This window comes from Equus przewalskii, chromosome 23 (genome assembly GCF_037783145.1).
Source record: "Equus przewalskii isolate Varuska chromosome 23, EquPr2, whole genome shotgun sequence".
In the NCBI taxonomy this organism is placed as follows: domain Eukaryota; kingdom Metazoa; phylum Chordata; class Mammalia; order Perissodactyla; family Equidae; genus Equus; species Equus przewalskii.
Genome location: NC_091853.1, coordinates 24,166,644 through 24,192,967, shown reverse-complemented (window position 1 = coordinate 24,192,967; position 26,324 = coordinate 24,166,644). Strand labels below are relative to the sequence as shown.

General features: G+C 43.6%; 1 protein-coding gene and 1 long non-coding RNA gene across 14 annotated transcripts in view; one reads left to right on the top strand and one right to left on the bottom strand.

The window, feature by feature from the left end:
• Positions 1-4,372: 4,372 nt before the first annotated feature.
• Positions 4,373-25,347, bottom strand: LOC139078941 (uncharacterized). Its single transcript, XR_011532141.1, has 2 exons — positions 25,102-25,347; positions 4,373-10,419 (listed from the first exon to the last, which is right to left on the bottom strand). It is a non-coding gene; the product is annotated as an uncharacterized lncRNA (long non-coding RNA).
• Positions 24,529-26,324, top strand: part of HHAT (hedgehog acyltransferase) — a 309,501-nt gene continuing 307,705 nt past the window's right edge. For 5 of the 13 annotated variants that reach the window (XM_070591305.1, XM_070591301.1, XM_070591300.1 and 2 more), the window contains exon 1: positions 25,223-25,535. Coding sequence is in view for 4 of the 13 variants with exons in the window: in XM_070591304.1 (XP_070447405.1) it covers positions 24,682-24,731 (50 nt within the window). In the remaining 9 variants the exon portion in view is untranslated. Of the gene's footprint in view, positions 24,732-24,943; positions 25,114-25,222; positions 25,536-26,324 lie in introns of those variants that run through there. The other 8 variants (XM_070591304.1, XM_070591299.1, XM_070591298.1 and 5 more) reach the window with 3 other exon arrangements.

Sequence of the window (26,324 nt, the reverse complement as noted above, 5' to 3'; positions counted from 1 at the left end):
CATGGATTGTACGTGAGTCAACTGTTCATAGGGTTTCCCAGAGGTGGTGTTATGGTCCTGTGGAGCCTGGTTAATGAACAGATAAGACTGTTTTGTACTGAGCAGCATTCATTTCCATGCTAGCAATATCCTATGGTACTTAGAAGCATGCCAAAAAGATTGAATGTGCCTTCTCTGGATCTTGACTTTTTTTTTTTGGTGAGGAAGATTGGCCCTGAGCTAACATCTGTTGCCAGTCTTCATCTTTTTTTTTTCTCCCCAAAGCCCCAGTACATAGTTGTATATCCTAGTTGGAGGTCATTCTAGTTCCTTTATGTGGGACGCTGCCACAGCATGGCTTGATGAGTGGTGTGTATGTCCGTGCCCAGGATCCGAACCAGCAGACCCCTGGCCGCTGAAGTGGAGCATGTGAACTTAACCACTTGGCCACGGAGCTGGCGCCCATCAATTTACCTTTTCAAACAGGTTTAAAAAAAGAAAAAATAAGAAGACCCAACCCTTTCTTCAAGGGTTAAAATGATCAGATTTTGATTTAGTTGTGTCTGAATCAATGAGTTCGCTGGGTGTACATACCCCCGTCCACATCACTGCTATAACACCCAGCGAAGCTTATTCAGCCAAAGAAAAGGCATTTGGTTGCATTGTAAGTACTAGTTGTTGACGACCAAAAATAAAAAATAAAAAAAACTGTATGCCTCAGGCCACATCTATGAAAAAAAAAAAATCTTCCCTTGGATGTGTCCTCACATCCTTTTAAAAGTGCAAGTTGAGACGAGGTTTTCCAAGCCGGCTGGAACCAAGAACAATGCCCTGTGGCTGTGGGTGTGGGAGTGGGTACGGCTTTTGAACAGGTGTCAAAAAAAGGCCATTTTGAAATAAATGTTCCTGTTGCCTAAAAGAGAGCAGTGCTGGGGTCAGAAATGCCCAGAGGTCTTCTTGAAGAGAAAAATGTGAGAAGACCAACTTTCCAGCTCCTCTGTGTCTGGGGAGCAGAGACGACATTCTCCCATTGACTGAGCACTCTCCTTCGCAGGGGTTTCTGGAAGCACCGAGATCAAATTACTAAGCCATTTTCTGCCTCACAATTACTTAGTTGGGTTTTTAACTTGCAAAACTTTCTTCTTTCAAGGTCTACTGCTACATTTATTTTCCCCTTTTGGCCCCTCTCTGACAGGGGTGGGAATCAAGGTGTCATTAGCCATCCCAGAGAGTAAGCTGAGGGTGCCTGTGCTTTAGATCACATGTCATAAGCAGGAAATATTTTTAGAAATTCAAAAAAAAAAAAAAATCTCCTGGGCGAATGGTGTCGATCTTATGCTGTTTGGGGAAAGTGGCTCATCAGAGTAAATGCCTCTTTCTCTGATGCCTTAAGTACCCTACCTGCCTCAGATGAGCGGGCTATTAAGGTAATGTTACCCTTTATTGCTGAAAAGCAGGGTAAATAGACACCCAGACTACAGAGATTACCTGCTTTCAAACTGCAGAAATGAGACACTTTCTCTTACAATTTCCTTTCCCACCAAATAGCAGACCCTATTTACTTGGGAAAATAGTCACCTTCTTATAATGACCACACCCATTCGCTCAGAGAGAAAAAGCTGGCAAAGTAAGTGTCACTATTGTGTGGGCAAATCTTTGAGAATTTCTTCCTCCTCCCGTGTGCTCTGCGGCCTGCTCTTCGTTCAGTCCCGTGCAGAAAGTGCTCTTCTCCCCTGAGCCCTTCCTGACAAGGCTTGGGGGGCTCCCAGTCCTAGGACAGAGGGTGCCTCTTGACTGATGAGAGAGGCAGAGCTTGGTTCCAGGAACCTCTGAGACTGAGGGAGGAGACCCAGCCACCTGCCCTTGGAGACTCCTAGCTGATGGAGAAGGCACAGCTCTGACAATGAGGAAACTTACATATATACATATAAACACATACATATGTACATATGTGCAAATATATACACGCATTGTATATTTTTCACTAAATATTGTATATATTAACATATAAATGTATCTTTCTTAGAACACATAGAAAAGTGACATTGATGAATAACACCAGGCCTTGGAAATAGGGTGTAATTAACATTAGTTGACCTAAACTATGGAGTTAGTGCTGGAGGAAGAGGTCTTAAAGTGAGAGGGTGTGGCCTGGATGTACTCTGAATGCTTAATATTAGGCTAGGAAAGAATGGCAGAAACTCCGCCTGCTTCTTCATAACCAAAGCACAATAGCTTTACCCAGCCCCCTGTAACAGGATAAACAAGTTTGATGTAACTTCCAAATCTAGTTTCTATTGTAAGTTCCGTTTATTGAATAAAATAGCAATTCAACATGTTTGCAAATCATGGTGCTGTTAGATGCCAGCGCTGGCAGGGATTCATGTGTTTACTGCACGGCTCGCCCAGTCAGGCTCTGCTGCTCAGCAGAGCATTGGTGTGGAATTCCAAACAGCTGCAAGTAGTAGTTGGAAGTGATTTTGGCTAATCTTCCAGGGGGCTATGTGGCATGGTGGAAACTGGTTCCAGACAGCCCAAGGTCCTTGCTTTTAGACTCACAACTTGGAGCAGCTTCTGGATACTTGTTTTTTTGGACTGATAAAAATTAAGAGTGAGAGTGGGACGTGATTTTGCACATTTACATTAAGTATCATCTAAACATGAACCTGAATTTGTTTTACATTAGGAAACCCCTTCTTTTCAACATTTTTTGGGCCTGGTTCCCAGCCTCTGGGAAAATGCGCAAAAGCAAAGATGTGGTCCGCTTATGGAGGGAAATGGGAAAACTGACGCGACATCCTCAAGCTTCTCCAGAGGATTCAGAACTTTTTCAGGGGATTTGGTTGTTTCTCTGTGCTGAATACAGAATTCACCTGCATGCATTCAGCTAGAGAAAAGTTGATCTTGGTTTCTCAATAAAAGCACTTTTTTTTTTTTTTGAGGAAGATCAGCCCTGAGCTAACTGCTGCCAATCCTCCTCTTTTCGCTGAGGAAGACTGGCCCTGAGCTAACATCCATGCCCATCTTCCTCTACTTTATATGTGGGACGCCTGCCACAGCATGGTGTGCTGAGCTGTGCCATGTCCGCACCCGGGATCCGAACCGGTGAACCCCAGGCCGCCGAAGCGGAACGTGCAAACTTAACCGCTGCTAAAAGCACATTTTTAAGATATAGAAGCAGATTTGGTGGGGGTATACCAGGAAGTACACCTAATTTGTGAATTGCCCTGCCCAAGTTTGGCCAATCTAAAATCAAGACTTTCTGGGCCGGGCGCTGGGCACTACGTTTTGCAATGACCCCCGGCCCCATCCCACTCGGTCCTGGCTACAGCCCCTGGAAGCCCAACCTAGAGGCTGCATTTCTCTCCCCTCAAGACAGGGATGTGAAGACCCTCTGGGGCTGCCTTTTGCCTGTGACCAGAGCACTGCGAGCAAAGCCTTGAAGCTGGCTGTAAAATAGAAAAAAGAGAAGCCTATGATTAGCCAGGCTGTCTGCTTGGTCCCTTCTGCCCTGGTCTTTGGCATCGAGGTAGGCCTAGCCTGTGTTCCAGCCGCCTAGCTGGTTGCTGCCAGTTCAGTTTCCCAGGACTTGGGTCTGATCCCAGTCTCACGCCTCACATGGAGCTGGCTGGTTCCTGTTAGCATTTCAGTCTACCTCTAACAGTGAGCTTCGCGGCTGCCAAGAACTCATGAAACTGGATTCCCATTTGGCCCCTTCTGATCAGCCCCTGCTGGATCACCTCACTTGCTTGGAAACAGACGGTGGTTGTGCCACGTCTCTTGGACTGGCCTATCGCTGCACAGGGAAGGCTGCGTCTGGTCCATATATTCTGATTCAAGTTACCCCCTGTCCCCCCAGCTTGTGGTGTCACTGGCTCTAATCTGGAATTCTAGGTAATGCTAACCCCCCTTTCAGAACAGTTCCTTAGAGCTATGACCTGTGTTAAACGAAATGAAGAAATCTTATCAAGTGAGGAGACGAAAAGTGAATTTTATCTACCTTTCAAAGTCTTCCAAGTAAAGTTCCCAAGAACATTCTAGAAGATCATATGCTTTTATGTGCTCAGCAGCTGAACTCAAGTCAGAGGTGATTTGATAGATTTATGACTAGGCCTTTTAGAAATGTGTTGATCTGGCTAGCTTTGACTGGCCCTCAAAAGAATGCTGTGCCCTGGAGCAGGCCCATCTGGTCAGACACAGTTACACAAATGGGTAGCTTCTTGCAAACGGTCCATCAACTTACCATAGAGAAAAACAATTAGCCAAGTCTTTAGTTGTGCCTCAAAGTGTACTGCTATTTTCAAAGCTATTTTCATTGAGACCTTCTGCCTGGAGGAAAATACTTGTTAAGTCTGAGTGTTATGAAGGGTCAGGCTAGTGACATTCAAAGCTGTTAACATTCAGACAGTTTTTATTTATTAATGGAGTTTTAATCTTTTCAAACTCCCTTTTTAAAATCAATAATCATCTCTATTAAGCAAAAGGCATACAGAAACACAATTTATGAGTCAGTTGTTATTCTTTGTTGCTATGGAAAATTAGCCAACAACTGTTCCACAGACACATACCACCAGCAATAACTCTGAAATACAGTTAACACCAAATGTATTCATGATTTTTTGCTATCTTCCTTACTTCCAATGATAAGAATCAATATAAATGTCTCACATTAAGATTTGTGTTAGTTCATTTCTGGTGTGTGCAAAAGAAATAAAACAGTAGTCCCAACACTTAATATTTTAATTGGTTTGTTCTTTTCAATATATTTTAGAAATAAATCACTTACTCCGGTCTCATCCATTAATGAAAAATTATTACTTTCAATTCCCTTTTGGTTAGTCTGCATATACAAATAAATATAGAATCCACTGAAAATCTACTGTGTTCAAGTCACCAGACTTAGTCAAGAGCACCCTAGAGTAGGGCTGTTCAAGACCTTTCTAAGAAGCTATGAAGACCTTTTTGTTAAGTTATGAAAACTTTCTCACCATAGGCAAAATCGATGAAATAGTGACTATTGTGGTTGAGCTGGTGGTGGAAGGCCCAGAACCTGCCATGAGCTACTCCCCCAATCTCAAAGTCTCTCCCAGGGGTCGTCTCAGAACACTTAGGCTGCTATGGGGCACAGTTTGAAAACCACAGCCTGATAGGTGAGGTGTAATTTCAACTCTAGATTTTCTTGGGTACAGAGGGGTTCACCTAAATGTTGTAATCCAAATTTTACTGACTCCTCTTGCCACATGCTCAGTGAGGACCTTTCACCTGTTTTAACAAAGACCCACCTGGACCCCATGGAGATGTCTCACATGTCCTTATGAATGGTGACCAAGTTATTACAGTCAACCCACAGATTCCCCTTGGTTCATTCGCCTTTCTCTGGCCCCAGCCCCATCCAATGTCCTCTGTCCACAAAGCCTCTTGAGGGTGCTTCCCCATTCCCCCAACTTCTGGCCACTACAGTCAGAATTCCAACATTCAAGCCAAGGCAACTATATCTAGGGGCTATAGCTGCCAATCCAGGAGGGCCAGAGGGGTGCTAGGTTCTGGCATATCTGTCCAGCAGCCTGTGTCACACTGGTCCCTTGGAGACATAAGCATGCTATTCCTCCCTCAGGTCTCCCAGAGTCCTTTATGAAGACCAATCCTACAGCTTTGGCTCAGGCTCTTTCCTGTAGGGCTCAAACACCAAGCTAAGGTGCCAGGTAGGGAACAAATCCCATGCTGGCTTTTCATTTTCACCTCACCAGTGGTCACTAAACTTCCTCCCTTCTCTTTCAGCCCCACACAACAAAACTGCAAATTGACTCTTCTTGTCCACTCAGCAGTTTAGGTACATTCTCTGATGTCTGGGAATCTGTTTGGGCTCAAGGTAGAATTCAGCAGACTATGTTACTTCTAACCAAGTTTGATATCAGCTGTCCTGCTTTCCTTAGAATGACGCCCTTGACTTGTTCAAGCCATGGCTCTGAGCTCAGCCCTGGGGGGTGCCATGAGCTCCGACAGAGAGATGTGCTCAGAATATGAGCCAGTTTCAGCAAATACATCAAACTCTTTGGCCCTCGGAATGAACGTGCTACCCCAAAGGGCAGCTACTGTCTTGATTATATTTCCCGGAAAACTACGAAGAAAAACAAACTAACCAACCACAAAAGCTATTTCCTGGCTCTTCCAGCAACTCTGGCTAGTTTTGAGTGTTTTTTTTTTATTATCTTTTCCTTTGGGGAACAAATTAAAGTTGTGTGTTTATTTCTGCAACATTGAGAAACACAAAGGGAAGCCTCCCAAAAGGATGATCCTCTTTCTCATTGCAGATATTTGCCAACAACCACATGAAAAGGAAAAATAAACTTGAAGGCATTGCATTATGCAATAGATTTGCTCTTCAATATCACTTATAATTCCACTTCTATTTTAAATTCACTGGAGGTATGACCCTCCCCACCCGCCCGGCCCCAAAAGTTATCCCCCTAAAAAAAAACACCCAGGTGATAAAGTGAACAATCACTGTTTACCTAGTATATCTGTTATGTGGAAGCTCCCATTCTGGCGTTTCTCAAAGTGGGGCTATCTGAGTTTTTCCTTGATGTCCACCTAATTCAACCCAAACCTTAGGGATTTTTTGTGACAACTTGTACTCCACCGCTGTCATGGTCTCCCCAGTCTCCCTGAGACTATGTATGATACAGATTGAACTGAGATGTTATCACACACTAGCTGTCAAGGACAGATGCTTGGCCACGGCCTCCTTGCCTGATCTAACCCAGGCCAGATGCATAGACTTCCTTCAGTTGATAAGGGTCTCCTACTTAGCCCCTGCTCCTGAGGTCTGGAGGCTGGATTGTGTGACGGGATAAGAATCAACAAGCCTGGGCTATCCATACCGTGGGTCTTTGAGCCTTTCCTGTGCCACCCAGTTGCAGGCTCCTGCCCTATTTTTCCTGGTGGGTGGCCTCTGAGATTTCCAGGGGATTGATCATAGCCCGGATGGTAAAAGAAACCACTTAACCCACATGTTTCCCCAGAAGGAGATCCCAGCCCCCAATCAGTGTGCACCGGCCCAGCCCAGAGCTCAGGATAAGATCTCCTTGGATGAAAGGACAGAGCAAGAGAGCATTGGAGCTCTGAAGGCAGCCAGCCCAATTGGGCTGGAAGGACTTAAGGGTCAGTTTCCTGGGGTGGGAAGAAAGTTGGAATGACCCTGAAAGTTCTCTTCAGCTCTATGACTGGTTTTTAAGTGATCACATCTGCCTTGGGAGCAGACCTCAGAGAGCTGGGGCAGAAATGCAACTCTTTCTGGTCCAAAGTGAGAAAATCAGGGACAGAACAGGGACAAGGACCTGGCTCTGCATCTGTCAGTGTCTCCGCTGAATGTGAGGCTGCTGGCCTAGGATGCCTAGGCAGCCCACGTCCATCCTCCCTAAGCCCTCAGGGTCACCACCACTGGTTGTCTCTCTCTAGTATGTTCATGCTCATAGTTGACCTGAGGCATTTTCTCAAAGGATCAAAGTTCCTTCCTTGCCTCATTCTGCTCACCAGACTGGACAGGCTGCTCTGCTGTTTCCTAGACACCGACTGCTAAGACCAACTTGTCAGTTTCTGGCCCTTATGTGTATCTGTAGAAAAGTGCTGAGGCCACTATACATCTATCTCTGGTCCATCTCAGTCAGCATGAGCTGCCATAACAAAATACCATAGGCTGGGTGGCTCAAAAAACAGACATATATTTCTCACAGTCCAAAATCAGGGTGCCAGCATGGTTGGGTTCTCGTGAGAGTCTCTTGCTTTCTGATGGCTGCTCTCTTGCTGTGCCCTCACATGACAGAGAGAAAGTCGACGTAGGTCTCTTTCTCTTCTTATAAGGACACTAACCCCATCATGGGGCTCTACCCTCATGATCTGGTCTAAACCTAATTACTTCCCAAAGGCCCCATCTCCTAATACCATCATGTTGGGGATTAGGGTTTCAACATATGAATTTTGGGGGGGCAGAGACATTCAGTCCGTAATGCTGGTGGATAAGCCAAGCTCCCCACAGCTGGAGAGAGACATTGATATAGGCTATTACCAGAGAGAACACAATTCGAATGAAAGCCAGTCATGACCACCCTCAGCATCTAGGATGGGGAAAACCTATTGTTTTCTTTTCCCATTGGCTCTCCTTTTGTGCGTACTGGAGACAGCTTCGGGGCATCTGAGAAGCCCTTCTTGAGGATGTGTCTGGGCTGGTTTCAGTTAGTGGCTCCTTAGAGTCTAACATTTTCAGATTCTCCCAAGATTCCCTGAGCAATCTTTCTCCTGCCTATACTGATGGCCTCTCATAACTGGGATGTGTTACTGTGCTAAAAGAACTCCTTTCCCAGCACAAAGGCAGTAAAGGGAACTGAGAAATACATGGATTTTAGTTTTCTACATCTGCTGTAACAAATTACACCCAACTTCATGGCTTAAAACAACAGAAACATCTTCTCTCACAGTTCTGGAGGTCGGAAGTCCAAAATCAAGGTGTTAGTAAAGTTGGTTCCCCCTGGGAGCTCTGAGGGAGAATCCATTCCATGCCCCTCTCCTAGCTTCTAGTGGCTACTGGCAATCCTCGGCATTCCTTGGCTCATAGACGCATCACTCCAATCTCTGCCTCTGTCTTCACAGCACCTTCTCTGTGTGTCTTCTCCCCTAAATGTCTATAAAGACACTTGTCACTGGATTCAGGGTGCACCCTAATTAAGGATAATCTCATCTCAAAATCCTTAACTTAATTACATCTGCAAAGACTTTTTTTTTTTCTCCAAATAAGTTCACATTCACAGGTTATAGGTCGACATATCTTTTGGGGGAGGAGGGAGACCATCATTTAACCAATACAACATGTAAAGGAAAATCAAGTGAATCCAAATAACAAAGGCAACCAACACCTCTATAGCACTTGTGGAACAGATAAAGTAGACTGGAGTTGTGAACTGGGAGTCAAGATATTGGGTTATAGTCTTCGTTCTGTCAATAATAGTGATTCTGTCACTTGGGCAAGATCCTCCCATTTGTGGAGATGCATTTCTGCATCTCTAAAATGAGAAAATGGATTAAATGAGCTCTTCCAGCTCTGCTGCTCTGATTCCACAGGAACAGCCTTTCCTCTAACTAGCTCTCACATGTGCTCATGCACACACACACGCATGCAAAGCATACCCCGCCCTCCAGGAGATCAAGCCAGACAACTCCCAGACCTGAGCGTGATTTCCACACTGAGTCTAGAATTTATACTTTCCCACATGGGGAGTCTGGAAGCTAGCTTCCACTGTGTCATGTTTGACTTGGTTGGAGAAATAAATTTGGCAGTGCTTAAAAATGCCACACCTTCCTATCCTGAGTTTTTCCACAATCTTCTTGGTATCTTGGATTTTGGAACACTTTTCTTTCTTATTTTCCAAGTGAGTATGTCAGTCTCTGGTCTTCAGCGTGCCCACTGCTCATTCTGCCCCAGGAGTGGTCCACATCTCAGATGGTGTGTCCTGGCTCTGGCAGATTACTTAAAAGGGGGTGATGGATAAAAAAGAGAGGTTTGGAAATTCCACAGCATTCTTTCTTCATGGAACTCCTGATGGCACAATGACCAAGTACTGGACATTATACTGTAATCTTATTCCAGAAAACATGTGTGCATCTAATTTAGGTAGATTAACTAGATCTTATTGTCCCCTACTTCTACATGTAAGGGCTGGGCAAAGGAAGGGCAGAGTCATGGAATCAGAGCATAAAAGACCTGGAGAAATCGCATGCAATCTTTTCTATGTGGACGCATTTTTCAAAAACCTAAGTTCCATGAGAGTACAGGGGTCTTGTCAGTCTTGTTCATGGCTCTGTCCTCAGCACCTAGCTCAGGATGAGACACATAGTAGGCTCTCATTAAATTTCTGATTATGAGTGAAAATGAATGTCTGAGTCCGATTCTTGGAGGAGTGCAGATCTCATGCAACGTCCCCATTTCTGGTTCATTTTCAGTAGGCAGAAATGGTAGCAGGCTAACACTTTCTGTACTAAATAACTGATGATCTAAAAATGAATAAAGGTGTTAAGGGGTTTCTCCTTATTAGCTCTGAGTTCCTTCCATTAATAGGCATTAAGAAAAATAACCTTCTACCTACCTGTTTTATAAATTTAGGTATTTTGATGTTGGTTTTTCTTAAATGTCTGTCTTCGTCTCCCCATTCTCCCCTCTGGGCACCCCCCCAAACTCAGACACACACACACACACACACACCCCTCCACAAGTGGCTGGGGAGGGTCTGTTCTCTTCGCCACCAGATCCTTCCCTACAGAAACAAACGAGGTCTTGGGTCGCCACCTAGTGGAGTCTCTTCATCCCTGCAGGTCCTCATAGCTTATGAAGGAGCTGAGGGAAGCTGCACGCAGGCGGTGCTCTGAAGATTGCCCTCTTCCTTAAGATGTCTGAAAAGAAGCCAGAGGAGACAAGAGGCTGAGCTTGAGGGCGTGCCCAGCTCTGGTTGCTGTCCCACTTCTGCAGGAATAGGTGGCCAAAGGCTGCCGTGTGTGAGGCTGGCCAACCCTGATCCAGCCCAAGGAAGTGATGTCATGGCCTCCTTCTCAGAGATGCCTTTGACATGGAGGGTTGGGTTGGGGTGGGGAGAGTGGAAGGAGTGCCAGGGTGAGACAGACAGTCTTTGTGTCCAGGGAAAAGGCAGGCTTTGAAAGACTTGCTTAGTGAAGATCACTTGCCTCAATTTTGAACTCTCCATTCAAGTTCCTTTAGAGAACTGTCCCTTGGAACAGAGAAACCAGAGTGACTGTGGAGGACACAGAAAAGGAGCAGCAATGTGGTGATCAGAGAACAGGGGCCAGCAGACCTCAGCAGCCACTGGGCAGTGGAGTTTAGATGAGGAAGAGTCTGAGCCACAGCATCGAATAAGGTTCCCAGGAGGAGGCACTCTGGTACCTTCCCACAGGGTCCCCCATCTGCATAGGTCTCTGAGTGTTGGGCCCCAAAAAGCAGGTAGCATGAGAGATGGAAGCAGAAGATCAGCACTGATCAGATACACACCATTCCTAACACCTTCCCTCACACACCGTCCTGCAGGTGCCACAGTGAATGGCACCATTCTGTGACCTCACCTTTCCTTTGCTAATTTTATCAGTTTTCCCCTGAATAACGATGGATCTGATGTGCACCACGTTGAAAATTACCTTTAGCCCCGGCTCCAGCCTTTACCCAGGACAGCTCTGTGAAAGCCTTTCTCATGTATCTACAAATCCTGCCCATCAGTCCTGAGGTTTCTCTATTTAGAATAAACAGAACTTGTCCTCAAGCCCGCTGTCCGTGCTCATCCACGCCCACTCCCCTTGCCAGTGGCTCCAAAGAGCAGTTTATTCTGACCACTCTGTCCTTACTCGGTTCCCATCTGGCTTCTGTCCTAACCATTCCACGGCAACTGCCCTTTGAGGGACTGCTCATGACTTTCTCATTGTCAAATCCAAAGGCGTCATGAATAATAACGTGTCAGGTTTGATATTTTATACAGTCACAGCCCCTGGTGTTCAAGGACGTAACTTTATTTTCCCAGAACTGATCTCAGACCATCAACTCAACCTCCAAGGTCCGCTTGGCAGCAGGAAATGTAGTCTTCCCTAATTCAAGATAAACTCAGCCAATTGTTGTTTTATTTTTTTGATCCATTTACAAGCACTAATGTGGGGGATTATGATTCAAACATAACATTAGCTTTATTTTCTGGTTCTCTGGGCAGGTCTGTTTTCTACATAATTGTATATCACTTTGTCATTTATATTACGGTTATAACAACATAACATAAAAGCATGTGATTTTTTAATTGAGGTATAATTGACGTATAACATTAGTTTCAGGTGTACAACATAATGATTTGATGTTTGTACATATTGTGAAATGGTCACAAGTCTAGTTAACATCTGCCACCATACACAGTTACAATTTCTTTTTTCTTGCGATGGGAACTTTTGAGATTTACTCTCCTAGCCACTTTCAAATATGCAATACAGTATCATTAACTATAGTGCATGCTGTACATTACATCCGCATGACATTTTATAACTGGAAGTTTGTGCATCTTGACCCCTTCACCCATTTCACCCCCCACCCCCTCCCCACCTCTGGCAACCACCAATCTGTTCTCTGTGTCTATGAGCTTAGTTTTTGTTCTTTTTAGATTCCACATATAAATGAGATCACATAGTATTTGTCTTTCTCTGTCTGACATTTCACTTAGCATAATGCCCTCAAGTTCCATCCATGTTGTTGCAACTGGCAAGATTTCATTCTTTTTTATGGCTGAATAATATTCCAGTGTGTGTGTGTGTGTGTGTGTGTGTGTGTGTGTACCACATTTGCTTTATCAATTTATCCATCAATGGGCACTTAGGTTATTTACATATCTTGGCTCTTGTAAATAACCCTGCAATGAACATGGGAGTGCAGATATATTTTTGATAGGGTTTTCATTTTTTCCAGATAAATACCCAGAAGTGGAACTGCTGGATCATATTGTAGTTCTATTTTTAATCTTTTGAGGAAGCTCTATACTGTTTTCCAATTCTGGATTTTTTGTTTTTTGTTTTTTGAGGAAGATTAGCCCTGAGCTAACATCTGCCGCCAATCCTCCTCTTTTTGCTGAGGAAGACTGGCCCTGAGCTAACATCCGTGCCCATCTTCCTCTACTTTATACGTGGGATGCCTACCACAGCATGGCTTGCCAAGCGGTGCCATGTCTGCACCCAGGATCCGAACCAGCGAACCCTGGGCCACCAAAGTGGAATGTGTGCACTTAACCACTGTGCCACCGGGCCAGCCCCCAATTCTGTTTTAAAACAGGATTAAAACATGGTCTCTGTTGGGTAGCTATTCAGGAGTTTCCTTCTCCTTATGCCCTCTACTTCTTTCAGTCTCTGTAGCTGCAGAGGACATGTGTCTGGAGGGTGGAGCTTGTGTATACCCTGGTGTGAGGAGGAAAGCAATGTCCAGCCCATTGTGATGGTCTGTCCATACCAGCTTCCACTGGTGGGCAACTCTTCCCATGTGATCTCATTGTCCTGAGCCAGCATCACTTCCTGATGTCAAGTTTCCACCACTACCTCCCCTTGCCTTTATCCTCAGGGTCCAGACTTCAGCTCCTTCAGGTCTATTTGGCTGGCTCAGGACATGTTAAGCATCCTTCTTGGTGGCCACAGAAACTTTTCAGGTCTTTCCCACCTTGCCAAGGTGCCTGGGGTTCTGTCCTGCCACCCCAGACCATGGCTCCCCTACTATGACAACACCATTCTGTTTGCAGCAATTCTCCCAGGAGCTGTTTTCTCTCTGGGACATTCTGAGAGAAGAGACACATGTGCCCTCTGCTATGGCATCCCTGGTGATGTACAAATTTCACTGACTGTGACAACAATAGGAAACACATTTTACATCATGGCTGAGTACATGCACACAACAAAATGAAACAGCTTCATGAAACAATGTTTACCATTACTCCCTGCAATGTACTCTGCTATTTTCTATTCTATTCCATTTCATTTCTTTTAATGCTGGTTTTAACCCAATAAATCAATTTGGTGATCCAACAGTAGGTCTCAACCCACAGTTGGAAAAACAATGCCCTAATAGTGGGATTCTATTTGTCATTTCCCCTGGGATTTGGGTTCATGGGGTGGGTGCTGGGCGCCATAGCAAAAATCAGGAAACAGTCCCACGCTTGTTTTGTTCTTTCTCAAAATGCACAGCTTTTGGAATAAAAGAAAGTCCTGCCTTTCAAGATGTTGTCTCCACTACGAGTTTAAAATAAACCCATTCAGACATTCAACAAACTTTTTATTCTCAGCTTTATCTGCTTTCTGTCTGAGAAGAATGTGTATAGGGTATGACAGAATGGTAGAGGAAAGAGTAGTGGGAAGAAGCACAAAGAAATAAAACCTCAGTTAATATTTCCAAACATTTTATGTTCTATTGCTAATAGCAATAATAATAGCTAATAATGATTGAGTGCATATTATGGGTCAGGCACTGCGTTTAGCATTTCACGTTTATTATTTCAGTTAATCATGACATTCCTATGATATGGTACTAATATTAGCCCCATTGTATAAAAAGGAAACTAAGGCTAATCTAAATTTGCCTCTGTCCCCTCCCTCCACATCTAAAGACCCCTTGTCATGTCCATTTCTTCCTTGTGCTTACCCCACCTCTGTAAAATAAGGGATGGGGACTAGACTATCTCTTTCAGCTCCCAAAGAGCTCAACAACCTTATCACAGGCACCTCTGCTTCCTACTGGGTTGGAAAAGTAACGGTCTATCGTAAGCCTGCAATTTGACCTGCCCATCAGCCCTCCCGCTGCTCGCAGTCTCTCCTCATCCAGGGCTCCCTATGGCCCAGAACTCAAGGTCATCCGCAATCTTTTCCCAACTTAGAAGGGACTGGAGTCCTTTCTGGTTTTTAGCAACCTTCAGGCCCTTATAGGAAATGACTGTAGTACCTTCTCTTGACCTTTTCTAAAACCCACATCTATAAAAGGGAAAAAGATGCCTGGATAATGCAAACAAAAGATAATTACAAACTATTGATTTTCCCCCCTCCAATTTGGTTAGTTCATTTATTCAGCAAATATTTATTGAATAGGTACTAGGAACTGTTCTACAGGCTATGGGAGATTTGATGGTGAATGAGACAGATCAAACTCTTGCCCTTCTGGAGTTTACATTCTATAGAGGCTGGTTTTGCGGGAGGGCAGACAGTGACCAGTGCTTTTCTACTTTTTTTTTTTTTGAGGAAGATTAGCCCTGAGCTAACATCTGCTGCCAATCCTCCTCTTTTTGCTGAGGAAGACTGGCCCTGAGCTAACATCCATGCCCATCTTCCTTACTTTAAATGTGGGATGCCTGCCACAGTATGGCTTGACAAGTGGTACATAGGGCCACACCTGGGATCCGAACCAGCGAACCCCGGGGCCCCAAAGTGGAATGTGTGAACTTTACTGCTGCACCACAGGGCTGGCCCCTCAACCTTCTTTTAAATCACACCTCCCAGTAAGAAATACGTTTTGCACAGCAATGAAGCACCCTCCTTCTCCCCTCTCCTGCTCCACACAGGAATCAAAAGTTTTGTAGGATAACACGTACTCTTATTATACATGAAAAACCTAAAAACACACTATTATTATTTTTGTTATTAATCTTATTGATACTTGAATGAAGCACAGAAAAATTCCCAAATAAGCAATACAAAAACAAGAATTAGGCAAGATGTTATTTAATGCATTAGGTGTGCTTGTGTGCTTCTCAGTTTATTCCAGTCCAGAACATACTGGGATAACACTTGTGCATAAACTCATGAGCCTGTTTATCTCCTTTGTTTTAAAGTTTCAAAGGTTGAAAATCCTGGTTCATACAAATAGGTCATTGTGAATGGCGATAATATCAATGCATTCTTTTTACCTAGCAATGGAAGTTCTTTAATCTTACTCTAAAATAACGCTGAATTTAATGTCTTGTGATCATTCTTTAGTGCAAACAAAGAACTAAGCTGCAATAATTCATTTGCCTCTTTTGGGCACCAGGTTTAGGTTAATCATTGATTTAGTACTTCAAAAAGAAAATGGTTCTTTCATCTGAAAATTGTTCCCAAATACTTACACTTTCTCTTCTAGAGAAGAGTGATTACAAGTTTGAAACTGCGAACTGAAATGTAACAGCATCCCTAGTTTTATTTCAGTCCCTGTCTTGACTAATAATGTCCTCTTCGATATGTTGTAACAATATTGGGAACAAATAGGGGTTAGGGTGATTGCTTTTAAGTCTTAACTTGCCATAACAAAATGCCTTTTGGAATCCTGGCTATGTTTGACTTGCTGAATTATATTGCTGTTTTCTCCCCGAAGTTATAAATTTAACTTCATTAAAAATATCATCAGTTAAATATACAATTTTTCTTTTTTTTTTTCCTGAGGAAGTTTCATCCTGAGCTAACATCTGTTGCCAATCTTCCTCTTTTGGGCTGAGGAACACTTGCCCTGAGCCAACTTGTGTTGCCAATCTTCCTCTGTTTTGTATGTGAGCCATCACCACATCATGGCCACTGATAGAGAAGTGGTGTAGGTCTGTGCCTGGGAACCGAACCTGGGCTGCCAAAGCAGACTGTGCCAAACTTAACCACCAGGCCACCGGGGCTGGCCCTTCTAAATATACTAATTTTAAATCCCAAACATCATCTTCGAAAATGAGGTTGCTTGCCAAATGAGGCGCTTTTCAACTAGAAAAATATGACTGCCATTTCTGAGTTTATTCACCCTGCTTAGTTCTTTCCCTTCGGTTCCCTCAGGGCAATCGATGAATTTCAGTATGCTTCAGCATGAGGGTCTCATTAGCTCCCATCTGAACAAAACACAGCAATATTTTGGCTATTCAGTGAGCTCTCTTTAATAAACTTAGCAACCTTCCCCATGTTTTCTTTTTGTTTAAACACTTCCATGAGATACAGCAGAATTATTTCTAGAGATGCCAAGTAGAATTACTTCTGATGTTGACTTCCAAGGGCAAGAGTTATTAGTAACTTTTAACAATATTTTGATAGCTTTGTAATGTTTTTTAGCCATATCTGCTGGCTCCATTCCTTATAACACCTTTATTATTTTTCCAGTGTAATAGATATTGACGAATGAGGCACTTTTTCTAGTTTTGTAAACATCTGGTCAAGTGTGTGCGAGGTTAAACTTAAACACACACACACCCCTCTTGTCATCTTGCATAAACTAGAGGAGCTGAATAACTTACAGCACCCACGCTCTTTCTGGCATGGATCTCAAGCTCTTTACTGGATTTTTAACCACCTGAGAAGCACGGCTTTGGAAGGTTCCGCATTAGTGCAGATTTGACTAGAGAGAGCACTATCCCAGAGAGTTGTAAATTTCATCAGCTGATTTAACCTTAAATCATATGCGTATCTATTTATGTTAGAAGAGCATTTTTTCAACATCTGTGTGAGCCATTTTCTCTTTTGCTGAACCATATGCAACTAAATCTCATTAATAGTCTGTAGAGCAACTAAGAAATTGTGCCAATAATTTTTCATCCTTTGTTTTCATTTAAAGATGTTGGAGGGGATGGGGGCTGGCCTGGTGGCATAGTGGTTAAGTCTGTGTGCTCCACTTAGGTGGTTTGGGGTTCACAAGTTCGGATCCCGGGTGTGGATCTAGCACAGCTCATCAAGCCCTTCTGTGGAGGCATGCCACATAAAATAGACGAAGATTGGCACAGATGTAGCTCAGTGACAATCTTCCTCAAGCCAAAAGAGGAAGATTGGCAAAGGATGTTAGCTCAGGGCCAATCTTCCTCACCAAAAAAAAAAAAGTTGGAGGGGCTTGTTGACAAGTCCTGCATGTTGTGTTTCTAAATATCCTACTAGTTTTGAAGGAGTCATTACAAATGATATATTGGAGTTTGTCATTTTTGTGGGATTTTACACAGTGAAAATATTTTACATAATCTGCCTTATAAAGTCTTGCATTCTTTTTTTCTCCTTACAATGCACCTCAAATGAAGTTGAGACTTACCCTTAGAGTCAGTGTTTTTCTCAACATTGTCTCTATTTACAGTTGAAGATGTCTGGAGCTTGAACTTGGGCATTCTACTTTTTACTTCTTCATTCTTTTCACTTCTAATAGTGAGGAGAAATCCCATTAACGGGAAATTCATGCTAATTTAATTAAATATACATTTGATGCAAACCTGAAACACATCCCACTTGAAAATGTCCTTTCAGAAAAGTGCTTTACAATGAAGTCTGAATAATGTTAATATAAAATATAAACTCTCCTAATTGTCCTGTAACAGTGATGGTCATACTCATATCATATACCAGAAAATCGAATGAGATGCTTGTTAGCAGAATGTAGAATGACTCGTATTAGTCAACTGATATTTGTCATAACTTTCCATTATCTCTCTCAATTCTGTTCATAGTGAGATTTCTGACAAGAGTCATAATTCTTACTAAAAATCCAATGATGTGTTCTCACATTTTCTGTTTTATTCTATTCTCTATTCTCCTCTACTCTATTTCTCGTTCAAAAACTAAGTCTGGTTGTGACCCATTAGCTTTATTTTACAATTTACTAATGTCTTATGTCTTTCGAGCAGACTGAATAATGCTCACATAGAGGATATGTATGTAAACAAATAAGAGAAGTTCCGAGAGTGGTAGCGCTATAGGAAAACATACAAGAATAACGTAATGGGATAAAGAAGGGACCGGGCCAGGGTTAATTTTGCCAGGGTGGTCAGGGAAGGCATCTTGGAGGAGGTGGCACTGAATTGTGCTCTCCATAGTTTAGGCTACTGATATGAATCCACTTTTCCAAGTTTATGGGTAGTTTGAACTATCTTGTTTGAAATGTGCTTAATATTTGCTAGTTATATTTGGTGAGTCCTTAGCTAGACTGCAACTTCCTGCAGGAAAAGGCTTTGTTTTTTTCATTTAAAAATAAACCGCCCCGGGGCTGGCCCCGTGGCCGAGTGGTTAAGTTCGTGCACTCCGCTGCAGGCGGCCTGGTGTTTCGTCAGTTTGAATCCTGGGTGCGGACATGGCACTGCTCATTAAGCCACGCTGAGGCAGCGTCCCACATACCACAACTAGAAGGACCCACAATGAAGAATATACAACTATGTACCGGGGGGCTTTGGGGAGAAAAAGGGAAAAAAATAAATCTTTAAAAAAAAAAAAAAAAAAACACCCCCAGCATTCAGTTTTGTGCTGTGTGTAAAGCAGATGCTTGACAAATGCTAGTTCAACCCTGACTGTTGAGAATCACCATAAACCAGGGCCTGCATCCTCGTAGGTGGAGATGAGAGCCTGCGCCAGGTGGTGGGGTAGGGGAAGGCCCTTGAGTGCTTCCAAATAGCTCCCATTATTGCTGGTGCCTGAAATTTCATAATTAGAAATTCACTCCTTTGTCTTTAAGCCTTTATCAATTAAGTCTTAACAACCATTTGTGCCTCCGCTGAATGAGTATAATTTCTACGACTGAGTCAGGGTTGAAGTTACAAAGGAGAGTTGGCCTGGCTAATCCCTCCTAAGCACCAGTCCTGCAGTTGGGAGGGTGGCTACCAGGTGCTAAGGGCTGCCTGTCTGGACAGGAGGCCCTGCCAGGATACTCAGGCCCCACTAACCGAGAGGGCCAGACAGAAAACACGCCCAGTCCAGGCGCTGGTTTGATGACTTGGGATTAAAATAATGCGTGTAAAGAATGACTGACCGTTAATTACCCACATTTACATACTAATTTTGATATTTTTGCTTTTAAAGAAACACAATACCAAGGCACAAATTGGTTTCCTCGTTTAAACCTTAATTATCGTCAATTTTGCTCAATTTACTCACACGTTGGTTTGCTTTTCAACTGCATGGAGGATTCTCTCTGCCTTTACTTGTAGAGTCAGAACAGAAGACTTCCAAGTCAAGGCAGCCCCAGCTAAGTCTGGCCCTGGGGGTTGGCCGCTCCCACGTCAAGTCAGGGAGTCCCAGAGCCCTGATACTTCTGCTCTAAGACAGGCACAGATCTTTGAAGGTCAGACACTTCTGCTTATGTATGAAGCTTTGAAGAGAGGGGGAAAATTCTCCCTTCTTCTCTGCCCCCCAAAGAAACCCTCAACTTTTCTCCTGGTGCTTAGACTCTGACATTGGTTTTTTCCAATTATCTTACCTCTCACTTCCAAGAGCAACTTAGGCTCCCACCATCCATTCCTTCCACTCTAAACTCTGGCCTTTCAAAGATAGATATCTTTGGAAAAACGTCAGTTCAGATCCTCTGCCTATTTTTTAATTGGGTTGTTTGTTTCTTTGTTGTTGAGTTGTCTGAGATCTTTATATATTTCGGATATTAACTCCTTATCAGATATATGATTTGCAAATATCTTCTCCCAATTGTTAGGTTGTCTTTTTGTTTTGTTGACGGTTTCCTTCACTGTGCAGAAGATTTTTAGTTTGATGTAGTCCCCTTTGTTTATTTTTTCTTTTATTTCCCTTGCCTTGGGAGACATAATATTCAAAAAGGCACTGCTAAGACTGGTGTTGAAGAGTGTATTGCCTATGTTTTCTTCTAGGAGTTTTATGGTTTCCGGTCTTACATTCAAGTCGTTAATCCATTTTGAGTTAATTTTTGTGTATGGTGTAGAATAATGATCTGCTTTCATTTTTTTGCATATGGCCATCCAGTTTTCCCAATACCACTTACTGAAGAGAATTTGCTTTCTCCATTGTATGTTCTTGGCTCCTTTGTCAAAAATTAGCTGTGGACAGATATGGGTACATGATGTAGCTTGCAAAGAAACTGAAATATGACGATATACACCTGAAATTTAAATAATGTTATAGACCAAGGTTACCTCAATAACAAAAAAGATGTCTATGTTTTCAACAAATGGTGTTGGGAAAATTAGATATCCATGTGCAAAAGAATGAAGTTGGACCCTTACCTTCCATCATATACAAAAATTAACTCAAAATGGACCGAACACCTAAATGTAAGAACTAAAACTATAAAACTCTTAGAAGAAAACATAGGGGAAAAGCTTCATGACATGGGAGTTGGCAATTCTTTCTTGGATGTGATACCAAAAGCACAGGCAAGAAAGGAAAAAAAGGGGCTGGCCCCATGGCCGAGTGGTTAAGTTCGCGCGCTCCGCTGCAGGCGGCCCAGTGTATCGTTAGTTCGAATCCTGGGCGCGGACATGGCACTGCTCATCAGACCACGCTGAGGCAGCGTCCCACATGCCACAACTAGAAGAACCCACAACGAAGAATACACAACTATGTACCGGGGGGCTTTGGGGAGAAAAAGGAAAAAAAAAATAAAATAAAATCTTTAAAAAAAAAAAAAGAAAGAAAAAAAAAAGAGAAATCAGACTTCATCAAAATCAAAAACTTCCGTGCATCAAGGGACACAGCCACAAAGTCAAAGGGTAACCCATGGAAGGGGAGAAAATATTTGCAAATCGCGTACCTGATAACAGATTAAGATCCAGAATATATAAAGAACTCCTACAATTCAGGAGATAACCTGATTAAAAAATGAGCAAAGGACTTGAATACACATTTCTCCAAAGAAGACATGCAAATGGTCAATAAGCACATGAAAAGATGGTCAACATCACTAATCATTAGAGAAATGCAAATGAAAATCACAATGAGATATCAGCTCACACCTCTGGGGATGGCTGCTATCAAAAACAAACACACAAACAAAATCCAAAATAACCAATGTTGGTGAGGATGTGGAGAAAGTGGAATCCTTCTGCACTGTTGGTGGGAGTATAAAATGGTGCAGCTGCTATGGAAAACAGTATGGCGGTTCCTCAGAAAATTAAAAATAGGGGCCTGGCCCTGTGGCTCCGTGGCTAAGTTTGCATACTCCGCTTCGGCAGCCCAGAGTTTTGGTGGTTTGGATCCTGGCGCGGACACAGCACTGCTCATCGAGCCATGCTGATGTGGCATCCCACATAGCACAACCAGAAGGACCTACAACTAGAATATACAACTATGTGCTGGGGGCCTTTGGGGAGTAGAAGAAGAAAAAAAAGAAGATTGGTAACAGATGTTAGCTCAGGTGAGAATCTTTAAAAAAAAAGAAAAAAATTAAAAATAGAATTACTGTATGATCCAACAATTCCATTTCTGGGTACATACTCAAAAGAATTGGAAGCAGAGTCTTCAAGAGACATTTGTATACCCATGTTCATATGGCATTATTCATAACAGCCAAAAGACAGAAGCAACCCAAGTGTCCATTGACGGATGAATGAATAAAAATGTGGTATATCTATACAGTGGAATATTAATCAGCCTTAAAAAGGAAGGAAATTCTGACACATGCTACAACAAGGTTAAGCCCTGAGGGCATTAGGCTAAGTGAAATAAGCCATTCACAAAAGAACAAACACCGTATGATTCCACTTGAATGAGGTACCTAGAGTAGTCAAATCTATAGAGACAGAAAGTAGAATAGTGGTTGCCGGGGCCTTGGGGGGGAGGAGGGGAATGAGGAGCTTTAATGGGTATAGAGTTTCAGTTTTGCAAGATGAAACGATTCTGGAGCTGTACAACAATGTGAATGTACTTAACCCTGCTGAACTGTACACTTGAAAATGGTTGAGATGGTAAATATTATCTTATAGTTCACTACACATTAAAAAAAAAGTCTATGCCATTAAGCTTGTCTCCTTTTAGAGTTTAATCCAAAGGGAGAAAAGACCAAGGCTTCATGTGATTTGCTGAATTAAAAAAAAAATATTTAAGCCACTTTAATTAGTATATAGATGTAAATGACAAGTTGATAAATTCAGTGTGGAACTAAGAAGTTGCTAAAGATAATCCCGAGGTTAACAGATAACAGGCAGAGTTTGGAAAGGTGTTTATATTTAGGGAAAATGTTTAAAGAAGCTTTTAATATTTAGATAGTCTAAACATTCAATACATCATCATGCAAGAATGAGATTCTAGAGTCCATAAAACTAACTTTATGGTAAGAAAAGTCTTTTGTGTGTGTATGGTGTATGGGGGGTACCACATTAATTTTATTCTATTATAAAACTAATTTATGGGGCTGGCCCCATGGCCAAGTGGTTAAGTTCACCCACTCCACTGCGGCGGCCCAGGGTTTTGCTAGTTTGGATCCTGGGCGCGGACATGGCACTGCTCATCAGGCCACGTTGAGGCGGTGTCCCATATGCCACATCTAGAAGGACCTGCAACTAAGATACAATTATGTACCAGGAGGGATTTGGGGAGATAAAGCAGAAAAAAAAAAAAAAAGATTGGCCACAGTTGCTAGCTCAGGTGCCAATCTTTTAAAAAAAAAATGAAAAAAACCCCTAATTTATGCTTAATAAACATGTGGAAAAATTAAGAATAAAGCAAGCTCTACCACCCAAATTCAACCTTATTTCCTTTCCCGTCCTTTCCAGTCATTTTTCCACACACAGGTTTACAATATATAGTTATGGTCATACTATATATGAACAGTAACCATTATTTCAAAAGGTTGCACATATATCACAGAGTACATAAGTTTTAGTTTAATTTCTACTTTATTTTTGAGAAAGTAGAGAATTTCCAGGGTGTTTTTCCTATGTGGTAAAATTTGGTACATTATAGTTTATTTTCTCTATTATGGTATAAATTAAAATGATATGTTAAAATTAAAATCTTTGTTCGTAAAGAGCATTTTCTATATTATGGCTTATTTCCTTTGGATTTACTCCCATAATAGAATTCACAATCAAAGAGTTTAATTATTAAGGGTTTTGATACCTTTTAAAGGTTCTGATATTGCCAAATTGCTTACTTACCTAAAAAATTGTGTGCAAGTGCTATCACACAGCATCCTTGCCAGCCTTTAACGTCATTTATTAATTTTTGCCAACTTTATATGCAAAAAAATTGTTATTTTGCTTTGCATTTCTTTGAACTTTTTGCAATATATTTGTTTTGTTTTCTTTTTTTTTTAAAGATTGGCACCTGAGCTAACATCTGTTGCCAGTCTTTTTTCTTTTTTCTTTCCTTCTTCTCTCCAAAGCTCCCAGTACTTAGTCGTATATTCTAGTTGTAGGTCCTTCTGGTGTGGCATGTGGGACGCTGCCTCAGCATCGCCTGATGAGTGGTGCCATGTCCACACCCAGAATCCCAATCAGCGAAACCCTGGGCTGCCGAAGCGCAGCGTGGGAATTTAACGACTGGGCCACAGGGCCGGCCCCAATACATTTGTTTTCTAATTGTATTTCCTACCTTTTTTCTTTTTAGTGGATTGTTTATTAGTGTGTCTTGCTCATTTACAATTGACTTCTAACATTTTCCTATTGTGTTAAATCTAGAGGTAATAAAAAATAATACTTTGTATCATAGTTCCTATAAATACTTTCCCTAGTCTATCCCCTAACTTTAAATTTGGGCTATTTTTATTTAACTGATGTTCCCAATTTACCTATAGTTAAATCTGCCTTTATTTTCCTACGTGTTTTTGGTGACTATTGTGTGTGTGTAAAATGGGGGTTAAGGATAAATGACAATAAACTTACATTATTGTCCAACAGTATCATTTAGAAATAACGTAGGAGCTGTTATCATCCCTGTCCCCAAATGTGACACTATCTGAGCTGAGTTCTTTATCACTCCCTCTGCCAAAACCTTGGGGCCAGGGTTGCCAGACAAAATACAGGATGCCCTGTTAAACTTCAGTTTTAGATAACAATTTTTTTTTATTATAAGTATGTCCCAAATATTGCATGGGACATAAAAAGTTATTCATTGTTCACCTGAAATTCGATTTTAATTGGTCATCCTGTATTTTTATTTGCTACACCTGGCACTCCTACTTGGGGCTAGTTTACTAACACCTGCTTTCTGAACAGCACCCTGTACTAGGTGTTGGGGGTGGGAGGGGAAGGGGTAGCTGAAAGAAAAGATAGTTTCAGTTCTCCGACAGTTTAGACTCTGGTGTCCCAGAGAATTTTGCAATCAAAAAAATAATCTCCTGGCCTATTTCAATGGCTGCTAGATTAAACTTCTTAGGGCACAGCCTCTGTGTTTTCCTGCTGCCCAAGGCAGAGTTATCCACATTTACCCTGTCATAGAACCACCCGAGACACCCCTCCCCTGGGGAGCCTGATTCCTTCGGCGTGAAGAGGGATGCAGACGCTCGCGGTTTTATCAAGTGCCCAGGTGATTCTCCTGCTCAGGTAAGTCTGTGGACTCCGGCAGGCTTGGGTTGGAGGCCTCTGGGTAACACCACCCAGCATAAAGTCACTGTCCTAGTTAGATCCTGTTGAGGCAGCTTCAGGTTTTCTATAACTTATTCAAAATCATTGGTATACATTTTGCAGTGGTGCTAATCTTTGCAAGTTACTCTACAGTTCATAAAGTCCATCCCATCTGGTCTTATTTCCTCTTTACAAAGGAGGACAGGGAGGCTCAGAGGGGCCAAGTGCACCCAGCAAGCTCGGGAAGCAGCCCGAGCTGCAAAGCCCGCCCCTCTTCCACCCCACCAACCTCCCTCCTTCAGCCTACAGAACATACGTGGGGACCACCAGGGTTGGAGTTAGAGCCCACCTCGAGTTTCAGGTGACTTCCGCTCCCAAACTTGCCGGCGGCCCCAGGCCTGCAATTAACAAACGGGGGTGGGGAGAGGTCCGCGCGCCGCTCGGCGCAGGAGCCGGGAGCCCGCGGGTGGGCGAGGTCTGGGGTGCGGTGCGGAGAGGAAGGCCGGCCTCCTGCAGATCCCCGGGCCGCGGCGCGGCCTGCTCGCCGCCGCCCCGGGAGTGCCGCCTGGTCCCGAGCCGCGCGCCGGGAGCGGAGGGCGCGCGGGCACGGCAGCGGGGACGTGCTCCGAGGACGCGCGCGGCTGGTCCTCCGGCGGCCGCTCCCGGGAAGGACGGCGGCTTCCCGGGGAAGCCCGCCGCCGCCGCCGGCCTCGGAAACGCTGAGAGGGGTGTTGGGAACCCGTGGCGCGCGTGGCCGCCGCCGCCGCCCGGGACAGCCCGGAGGTTGGTAGCTGGAGACGTAGCGGATCCTGGGGAGGTTAGGTGTGGACTTTTTTGCTTCGGTTTACTCGGTGGAAAAAAGAAATGCACGAGACGCTTTCCGTTTCCTCCCCGAGTTCCTGCGTGCGCACCCGAGGGCGGGACAGAGGAAGCGCCCGGTCCCGCAGGGGAGACAAAGGCGGCGGGGACCGTGTGCCCGGGTCATGCTGGTCTCCCTGCGCGGAGGCTGGGGTCCCCACCGGCCGGGTCGAGTCCACGCACGCCCTTGCCAGCGTCCTCTCTCGGCTTGGTGCCCAGTTTCCGGCACTGTTGCGGGGAGTTGCAGACTCTGGTCCCCAGGGCAGAAGTGAAGCGCGCCTGATTGTTGTGGCTTCAGTGGCCGCCAAACTCATTTCTTTTGCTGTCTACTCTTGGGACTCAGTTTCCCTCATCTCTTCTGAGTCCAGCCTTCAGCACTGGTCTTTATGTGGGAAAGCCCTCCTCCCCTCAGTCCCTACCAAGGTGGGCGGAGAGGTACTGTGATGGCACTGGTGTTAAATGTGTTGTTGCTTTGGTTCACGGCTCTCGGATCAGGGCAGTCCCGCTAGGGGGTTGGCATCCTCGGTGGTTGCATTATGTGGAGGTGAGACTTATTGTTTCTGTCCCTTTGTTTTGCGTTCCTCATTCATTCGCAGAACTAGGCGCCTACTTTAATGTGATTAAGTGCTATGGGAACAGAAAGAGAGGGAAGGCTTCACTTGAGGTGCTGGTTGTTACACTGGAATTTGAAGAATAAGCATGATTTTTTCCTTC